General features: G+C 37.4%; 1 protein-coding gene across 1 annotated transcript; it reads right to left on the minus strand.

The window, feature by feature from the left end:
- Positions 1–220: 220 nt before the first annotated feature.
- On the minus strand, positions 221–520 carry LOC131694710 (histone H4-like). The gene has a single exon (XM_058983188.1). The coding sequence runs from the start codon at positions 518–520 to the stop codon at positions 221–223; it is 300 nt and encodes a 99-aa protein (XP_058839171.1).
- Between the last annotated feature and the right edge of the window lie 10,158 nt (positions 521–10,678).

Genomic DNA, 10,678 nt, shown 5'->3' on the forward strand with positions numbered 1-10,678 from the left:
AAGGTAAGTCGTTAGTCACGACAAAAAAGGGAAACCCAGCGACTGAGCGCGTTGTCGTAACACTGGTCTCTCGCATATCAATCAAAATCGCACACTAAACAGTACGCCCCTGCAACATGAATGAAAATATGAAGGATACATTTCAAACTAATTCTTTTTTCTAAACATTTGGTGGCCCTGAAAAGGGCCTTTTGTGTTGTCGTGAACGTCGTGGTAGGGCTTAACCACCAAAACCGTACAATGTGCGTCCCTGGCGTTTAAGCGCATAGACGACATCCATCGCAGTGACGGTCTTCCGTTTGGCATGTTCAGTGTACGTCACAGCGTCCCGGATAACGTTTTCCAGAAAAATCTTCAGCACACCACGGGTTTCCTCGTATATCAAACCGGAGATTCGCTTCACTCCTCCACGTCGAGCCAGACGACGAATGGCGGGTTTGGTGATGCCCTGGATATTGTCACGAAGCACCTTGCGGTGCCGCTTAGCGCCCTTGCCGAGCCCTTTGCCACGGCCAGTCATCTTCTTGGTTGTTGTAGGTAATAGCTTAGTAGGCTAGCGCAGCACACCTGCAGCAGCGAGATTCCAATACCGAATGTTGCAATTCGGCCCATTGAGTAGCGCTTTTATACTGATGCACACACATTCTCAGTCGCCGCCGCCTAGGTAGATTACCATTTTGCTATCTATATGCTTACTCGTGATGTGTTGGTTTGAAGGGGAAATAGCGCGAACACGAAGTTCACTGTTGCCACTGTTTTAGTAGCTTGGGATTGCCGAAATCTGCTTTATCCGGACTAATGCTGACATGGTAGCATTTTCCCTGGAAAACGATTGCCCGGAAATTGATTCTCCTGAAAAAGAAAGAAAGAAAAAGTAAATCGAAAAACAAACGGGTTTTTTTTTTTTAACTTATAAAGATTTTCTATACATCCGTCTACATGGTACGTTATATTGGCTTCTATGGTACTTAAATATCGATATCTGATACTGATCTATGATGGAACAAATTGTTACTGATGAACAAACTATTTCTGTTTGATATTCTTCTACTGTTGGAATTTTATTGATTTCTAGGCGATTTTTTTTGCTCATACATAGTTTTTCTTTTTAGGAATATTTTTTTGCAAATCTAATGAAAAGCTGAAAAAATCAAGTCTGGCAACACTGGCTCCGGAATGGAAATGGTGGGGGAAGTATAGTAGCCGAATCGAACCGTATACAGAACGAAAAGGCACATGGCACGTACACGAGCGAGACAGGCGATATAGTAGTGTTTATTCGCGACTATAAAAAAAGATGGGTGGGTAATGTCTAGGACATAACCGGAGTGTCGTGACTACTCGTTTGACTTGTAATTCAAATCGAATGATACTCAATGAAATATGTGGGAATGTTTCAAGTTATTCTTTATAATAATTATGGTGGTTCTGAAAAGAACCTTTGTTGTTGGCGTCTGCGTTGATAGGGGATGCGCTGGATTCTAAGCTCGTTGAGACATTCATTCATGAAATGAACAATTTTCTTGCTTTGAAATATCAATGTTAAAATCTCTCGAAACAGCCATCGGAATCTTTTCCGTACAGAAATGAACACGCTTAGCGAAAAACTAGGGGCGGGTAATGTCCGGGACATAACCGTGATGCTCATATTCTTAAAATTCTGCTTGTATCTCCTTCAAATGGCTAAATTTTGCGCATTAAGTTCGATTCACCGGGCTCAGCGAAATTTTCCTGGGGATCCCGTTCGTTAGTATATTCAGCAAAACAATTTTATTACCGAGTTCTCCGCGTTGAATACAGGTCAATAATTTCATATAATGATTTCAACATGCAGACAATGTACATGTATGACAGGTGGGAGCGTTCTGAAGTGGTTTTAGTGGAGGTAACAACATAAAATTATGTATTGGACATTTTACAATGATTCTCCTTAACCCTGCACAACCACGTGGTTGGCAGCAGAGGGTTAAGTGGTTTGGAAGAGATGACAGTTAATATATGATAACTAAAAATATAAAATTGTTCTATAAATTGCAAAGTTATTGCCGCGTTGACCTGAAAATTTGTCATTTCATTCATAAAGGAACAAGCATTGAAATTATGTCAATTTATGCTTTGCAAGATTTGAAATAGCTTCGAAGTGTGGTCACGACACCCCTGTTATGTCATATACATTACCAACCCATCTTTTTCCATTTTGCCTTTGTCCTAATAAGGACGGTTTGTGGATAACTATGTTGATTCAAGACGGGAATCTTTTAAAACAATTCAAACCTTGCAGACGATTGTTTTCACTGCGTACATCCGTACGATCTTTCCCCTTTCGCAGCTCACGCCGAATGAGCACACTTTTCATCAAGCTGTTCCTATTTATTGACTTTACAATGCAGATGGAAGGACGTCCTTTTGTTCGATAAATGAAAATATTTTCATCATTCGTTTTGGTGTAGCTTTCGCTTAGTGGTAGAGTTGCCACATTCACTGATTTTTTGGAAGGATTTGCAAAAACCTTCGGGTTTGTAGATTAGAAAAACATTTTCTGATTCACTGGTAAAAGTACAGAATTACCAAGCGCAAACTTAATACTAGTTAATAAAAGAAACTTTCTAATTAAATTCTTTTTCCATTTTGCCTTCGTCCTAATAAGGACGGTTTGTGGATAACTATGTTGATTCAAGACGGGAATCTTTTAAAACAATTCAAACCTTGCAGACGATTGTTTTTACTGCGTACATCCGTACGATCTTTCCCCTTTCGCAGCTCACGCCGAATGAGCACACTTTTCATCAAGCTGTTCCTATTTATTGACTTTACAATGCAGATGGAAGGACGTCCTTTTGTTCGATAAATGAAAATATTTTCATCATTCGTTTTGGTGTAGCTTTCGCTTAGTGGCAGAGTTGCCAGATTCACTGATTTTCTTGGATTTGCAAAAACCTTCGGGTTTGTAGATTGGAAAAACATTTTCTTATGATTCACTGGTAAAAGTACAGAATTACCAAGCGCAAACTTAATACTAGTTAATAAAAGAAACTTTCTAATTAAATTCTTTTTCCATTTTGCCTTTGTCCTAATAAGGACGGTTTGTGGATAACTATGTTGATTCAAGACGGGAATCTTTTAAAACAATGCAAACCTTGCAGACGATTGTTTTTACTGCGTACATCCGTACGATCTTTCCCCTTTCGCAGCTCACGCCGAATGAGCACGATTTTCATCATGGTGTTCCTATTTATTGACTTTACAATGCAGATGGAAGGACGTCCTTTTGTTCGATAAATGAAAATATTTTCATCATTCGTTTTGGTGTAGCTTTCGCTTAGTGGTAGAGTTGCCACATTCACTGATTTTTTTGGAAGGATTTGCAAAAACCTTCGGGTTTGTAAATTAGAAAAACATTTTCTTATGATTCACTGGTAAAAGTACAGAATTACCAAGCGCAAACTTAATACCAGTTAATAAAAGAAACTTTCTAATTGAATTCTTTTTCCATTTTGTATTCGTCCTAATAAGGACGGTTTGTAGATAACTATGTTGATACAAGACGGGAATCTTTTAAAACAATTCAAACCTTGCAGACGATTGTTTTCACTGCGTACATCCGTACGATCTTTCCCCTTTCGCAGCTCACGCCGAATGAGCACACTTTTCATCAAGCTGTTCCTATTTATTGACTTTACAATGCAGATGGAAGGACGTCCTTTTGTTCGATAAATGAAAATATTTTCATCATTCGTTTTGGTGTAGCTTTCGCTTAGTGGTAGAGTTGCCACATTCACTGATTTTTTGGAAGGATTTGCAAAAACCTTCGGGTTTGTAGATTAGAAAAACATTTTCTGATTCACTGGTAAAAGTACAGAATTACCAAGCGCAAACTTAATACTAGTTAATAAAAGAAACTTTCTAATTAAATTCTTTTTCCATTTTGCCTTCGTCCTAATAAGGACGGTTTGTGGATAACTATGTTGATTCAAGACGGGAATCTTTTAAAACAATTCAAACCTTGCAGACGATTGTTTTTACTGCGTACATCCGTACGATCTTTCCCCTTTCGCAGCTCACGCCGAATGAGCACACTTTTCATCAAGCTGTTCCTATTTATTGACTTTACAATGCAGATGGAAGGACGTCCTTTTGTTCGATAAATGAAAATATTTTCATCATTCGTTTTGGTGTAGCTTTCGCTTAGTGGCAGAGTTGCCAGATTCACTGATTTTCTTGGATTTGCAAAAACCTTCGGGTTTGTAGATTGGAAAAACATTTTCTTATGATTCACTGGTAAAAGTACAGAATTACCAAGCGCAAACTTAATACTAGTTAATAAAAGAAACTTTCTAATTAAATTCTTTTTCCATTTTGCCTTTGTCCTAATAAGGACGGTTTGTGGATAACTATGTTGATTCAAGACGGGAATCTTTTAAAACAATTCAAACCTTGCCGACGATTGTTTTTACTGCGTACATCCGTACGATCTTTCCCCTTTCGCAGCTCACACCGAATGAGCACGATTTTCATCAAGCTGTTCCTATTTATTGACTTTACAATGCAGATGGAAGGACGTCCTTTTGTTCGATAAATGAAAATATTTTCATCATTCGTGGCAGAGTTGCCAGATTCACTGATTTTCTTGGAAGGATTTGCAAAAACCTTCGGGTTTGTAAATTGGAAAAACATTTTCTTATGATTCACTGGTAAAAGTACAGAATTACCAAGCGCAAACTTAATACTAGTTAATAAAAGAAACTTTCTAATTAAATTCTTTTTCCATTTTGCCTTCGTCCTAATAAGGACGGTTTGTGGATAACTATGTTGATTCAAGACGGGAATCTTTTAAAACAATTCAAACCTTGCAGACGATTGTTTTTACTGCGTACATCCGTACGATCTTTCCCCTTTCGCAGCTCACGCCGAATGAGCACACTTTTCATCAAGCTGTTCCTATTTATTGACTTTACAATGCAGATGGAAGGACGTCCTTTTGTTCGATAAATGAAAATATTTTCATCATTCGTTTTGGTGTAGCTTTCGCTTAGTGGCAGAGTTGCCAGATTCACTGATTTTCTTGGATTTGCAAAAACCTTCGGGTTTGTAGATTGGAAAAACATTTTCTTATGATTCACTGGTAAAAGTACAGAATTACCAAGCGCAAACTTAATACTAGTTAATAAAAGAAACTTTCTAATTAAATTCTTTTTCCATTTTGCCTTTGTCCTAATAAGGACGGTTTGTGGATAACTATGTTGATTCAAGACGGGAATCTTTTAAAACAATTCAAACCTTGCCGACGATTGTTTTTACTGCGTACATCCGTACGATCTTTCCCCTTTCGCAGCTCACACCGAATGAGCACGATTTTCATCATGGTGTTCCTATTTATTGACTTTACAATGCAGATGGAAGGACGTCCTTTTGTTCGATAAATGAAAATATTTTCATCATTCGTTTTGGTGTAGCTTTCGCTTAGTGGTAGAGTTGCCACATTCACTGATTTTTTTGGAAGGATTTGCAAAAACCTTCGGGTTTGTAAATTAGAAAAACATTTTCTTATGATTCACTGGTAAAAGTACAGAATTACCAAGCGCAAACTTAATACCAGTTAATAAAAGAAACTTTCTAATTGAATTCTTTTTCCATTTTGTATTCGTCCTAATAAGGACGGTTTGTAGATAACTATGTTGATACAAGACGGGAATCTTTTAAAACAATTCAAACCTTGCCGACGATTGTTTTTACTGCGTACATCCATACGATCTTTCCCCTTTCGCAGCTCACACCGAATGAGCACGATTTTCATCATGGTGTTCCTATTTATTGACTTTACAATGCAGATGGAAGGACGTCCTTTTGTTCGATAAATGAAAATATTTTCATCATTCGTTTTGGTGTAGCTTTCGCTTAGTGGTAGAGTTGCCACATTCACTGATTTTTTTGGAAGGATTTGCAAAAACCTTCGGGTTTGTAGATTAGAAAAACATTTTCTGATTCACTGGTAAAAGTACAGAATTACCAAGCGCAAACTTAATACTAGTTATTAAAAGAAACTTTCTAATTAAATTCTTTTTCCATTTTGCCTTTGTCCTAATAAGGACGGTTTGTGGATAACTATGTTGATTCAAGACGGGAATCTTTTAAAACAATTCAAACCTTGCAGACGATTGTTTTTACTGCGTACATCCGTACGATCTTTCCCCTTTCGCAGCTCACGCCGAATGAGCACGATTTTCATCATGGTGTTCCTATTTATTGACTTTACAATGCAGATGGAAGGACGTCCTTTTGTTCGATAAATGAAAATATTTTCATCATTCGTTTTGGTGTAGCTTTCGCTTAGTGGTAGAGTTGCCACATTCACTGATTTTTTTGGAAGGATTTGCAAAAACCTTCGGGTTTGTAAATTAGAAAAACATTTTCTTATGATTCACTGGTAAAAGTACAGAATTACCAAGCGCAAACTTAATACCAGTTAATAAAAGAAACTTTCTAATTGAATTCTTTTTCCATTTTGTATTCGTCCTAATAAGGACGGTTTGTAGATAACTATGTTGATACAAGACGGGAATCTTTTAAAACAATTCAAACCTTGCAGACGATTGTTTTCACTGCGTACATCCGTACGATCTTTCCCCTTTCGCAGCTCACGCCGAATGAGCACACTTTTCATCAAGCTGTTCCTATTTATTGACTTTACAATGCAGATGGAAGGACGTCCTTTTGTTCGATAAATGAAAATATTTTCATCATTCGTTTTGGTGTAGCTTTCGCTTAGTGGTAGAGTTGCCACATTCACTGATTTTTTGGAAGGATTTGCAAAAACCTTCGGGTTTGTAGATTAGAAAAACATTTTCTGATTCACTGGTAAAAGTACAGAATTACCAAGCGCAAACTTAATACTAGTTAATAAAAGAAACTTTCTAATTAAATTCTTTTTCCATTTTGCCTTCGTCCTAATAAGGACGGTTTGTGGATAACTATGTTGATTCAAGACGGGAATCTTTTAAAACAATTCAAACCTTGCAGACGATTGTTTTTACTGCGTACATCCGTACGATCTTTCCCCTTTCGCAGCTCACGCCGAATGAGCACACTTTTCATCAAGCTGTTCCTATTTATTGACTTTACAATGCAGATGGAAGGACGTCCTTTTGTTCGATAAATGAAAATATTTTCATCATTCGTTTTGGTGTAGCTTTCGCTTAGTGGCAGAGTTGCCAGATTCACTGATTTTCTTGGATTTGCAAAAACCTTCGGGTTTGTAGATTGGAAAAACATTTTCTTATGATTCACTGGTAAAAGTACAGAATTACCAAGCGCAAACTTAATACTAGTTAATAAAAGAAACTTTCTAATTAAATTCTTTTTCCATTTTGCCTTTGTCCTAATAAGGACGGTTTGTGGATAACTATGTTGATTCAAGACGGGAATCTTTTAAAACAATTCAAACCTTGCCGACGATTGTTTTTACTGCGTACATCCGTACGATCTTTCCCCTTTCGCAGCTCACACCGAATGAGCACGATTTTCATCAAGCTGTTCCTATTTATTGACTTTACAATGCAGATGGAAGGACGTCCTTTTGTTCGATAAATGAAAATATTTTCATCATTCGTGGCAGAGTTGCCAGATTCACTGATTTTCTTGGAAGGATTTGCAAAAACCTTCGGGTTTGTAGATTGGAAAAACATTTTCTTATGATTCACTGGTAAAAGTACAGAATTACCAAGCGCAAACTTAATACTAGTTAATAAAAGAAACTTTCTAATTAAATTCTTTTTCCATTTTGCCTTTGTCCTAATAAGGACGGTTTGTGGATAACTATGTTGATTCAAGACGGGAATCTTTTAAAAAAATTCAAACCTTGCAGACGATTGTTTTTACTGCGTACATCCGTACGATCTTTCCCCTTTCGCAGCTCACGCCGAATGAGCACACTTTTCATCAAGCTGTTCCTATTTATTGACTTTACAATGCAGATGGAAGGACGTCCTTTTGTTCGATAAATGAAAATATTTTCATCATTCGTTTTGGTGTAGCTTTCGCTTAGTGGTAGAGTTGCCACATTCACTGATTTTTTTGGAAGGATTTGCAAAAACCTTCGGGTTTGTAGATTAGAAAAACATTTTCTGATTCACTGGTAAAAGTATAGAATTACCAAGCGCAAACTTAATACTAGTTAATAAAAGAAACTTTCTAATTAAATTCTTTTTCCATTTTGCCTTCGTCCTAATAAGGACGGTTTGTGGATAACTATGTTGATTCAAGACGGGAATCTTTTAAAACAATTCAAACCTTGCAGACGATTGTTTTTACTGCGTACATCCGTACGATCTTTCCCCTTTTGCAGCTCACGCCGAATGAGCACACTTTTCATCAAGCTGTTCCTATTTATTGACTTTACAATGCAGATGGAAGGACGTCCTTTTGTTCGATAAATGAAAATATTTTCATCATTCGTTTTGGTGTAGCTTTCGCTTAGTGGCAGAGTTGCCAGATTCACTGATTTTCTTGGATTTGCAAAAACCTTCGGGTTTGTAGATTGGAAAAACATTTTCTTATGATTCACTGGTAAAAGTACAGAATTACCAAGCGCAAACTTAATACTAGTTAATAAAAGAAACTTTCTAATTAAATTCTTTTTCCATTTTGCCTTTGTCCTAATAAGGACGGTTTGTGGATAACTATGTTGATTCAAGACGGGAATCTTTTAAAACAATTCAAACCTTGCCGACGATTGTTTTTACTGCGTACATCCGTACGATCTTTCCCCTTTCGCAGCTCACACCGAATGAGCACGATTTTCATCATGGTGTTCCTATTTATTGACTTTACAATGCAGATGGAAGGACGTCCTTTTGTTCGATAAATGAAAATATTTTCATCATTCGTTTTGGTGTAGCTTTCGCTTAGTGGTAGAGTCAGGGTGGCCAGACCTACCGATTTATCGGTAGTCCTACCGATTTTGGTCTTCCCTACCGATTCACAGACGACCAAGGTAAAACTACCGATATTTTGTTATTCCTACCGAAAACTACCGATTTTTATTGATTGTGGACACATCCAACATTCATTTTTTGGGTTGGATTTGGTCTGAGATCTGTGTTGTCAGTATTTTACAATTCTATGTCAATACTACGTTTTTGGGACAACAACCCGGCCTACCGATAACTACCGATAAACTTTTAGTGACCCTACCGATATTAAGGAATTCTATTTGGCCACCCTGGGTAGAGTTGCCACATTCACTGATTTTTTTGGAAGGATTTGCAAAAACCTTCGGGTTTGTAAATTAGAAAAACATTTTCTTATGATTCACTGGTAAAAGTACAGAATTACCAAGCGCAAATTTAATACCAGTTAATAAAAGAAACTTTCTAATTGAATTCTTTTTCCATTTTGTATTCGTCCTAATAAGGACGGTTTGTAGATAACTATGTTGATACAAGACGGGAATCTTTTAAAACAATTCAAACCTTGCCGACGATTGTTTTTACTGCGTACATCCATACGATCTTTCCCCTTTCGCAGCTCACACCGAATGAGTACGCTTTGCAGCCTTCGATGTTTTGGTGGCATTTTTAGTGGCAGTTACTACCGCCTTTTCAGTGACTGCGTTTCTTAGCCTTTGGCTTTTTGGACTTCTCACCGCCACCACCTCTACCAACGTTTTTCTTCTTCTCTCCGATGGTAGCTGATTTGATTGGTCGTCCGATGCAGCTTCTCACGACCACGCACGTCTGTTATGCACTGCGTCTTACACACGTCTGGCTTTGAGAAAAGCTGCGACACCCCTATTTATAGGTTTTATCATTAATGTTGATTTCATTTAAAGTAGTTTTACTATTTAAACAAATTTTATACCAAATTTTATATAGCAAAGAACGTATCGGTAGCAAGCATTGAACGTTTTCCTTCCGATTTATGAAACAAGATTGGCAATCCGTTTTGTAGAAGAAAAGTTAATAAGGTTCAAAATGTACGTAACGCTTTCGCTAATATGCACTACTATCGCTTTCTCGCTCGTTCTCGTGGCGTGCATGAGCCTTTCCTTTCCGTCCGACTTCTAATGGCTTAACCAAAATTAATATCCCGGCTTTCCCCCACCAACTGCTCTCGTCAAGCAACCCAATACGAATAATCATAGGAACAAACATGTAGTGGACCTTTATATAAACTTTTCATTATTTTATTGTTCATTCGCTGCACCATTTTGACGGCTCTGTGCGGGATGGGCTGAAAATTTTCACTTTTCCGAGTCGTTTTCGAAAGATTTTTCAAAACACTATTTTTCCGTTGATAATGAATATCCTACATATTCCAAAATTTAATACAACATTGGTACAAATATTTTCGACAAAATGCCGAAGAAATTGATTAAATCCATTCAGTACAACAAAAGATATAAGCGTTCAAAATCTTACATCATTTTTCTTCCGAAATTTTGAAAAGGGGCCCCTATATTGAAAGGTAAGTCGTTAGTCACGACAAAAAAGGGAAACCCAGCGACTGAGCGCGTTGTCGTAACACTGGTCTCTCGCATATCAATCAAAATCGCACACTAAACAGTACGCCCCTGCAACATGAATGAAAATATGAAGGATACATTTCAAACTAATTCTTTTTTCTAAACATTTGGTGGCCCTGAAAAGGGCCTTTTGTGTTGTCGTGAACGTCGTGGTAGGGC

Source organism: Topomyia yanbarensis, unplaced genomic scaffold (genome assembly GCF_030247195.1).
Source record: "Topomyia yanbarensis strain Yona2022 unplaced genomic scaffold, ASM3024719v1 HiC_scaffold_12, whole genome shotgun sequence".
Classification (NCBI taxonomy): domain Eukaryota; kingdom Metazoa; phylum Arthropoda; class Insecta; order Diptera; family Culicidae; genus Topomyia; species Topomyia yanbarensis.

Bases quoted from the DNA above. Each gene is read 5' to 3' on its own strand.
- LOC131694710 (XM_058983188.1), bottom strand. From the start codon at position 520: ATGACTGGCCGTGGCAAAGGGCTCGGCAAGGGCGCTAAGCGGCACCGC.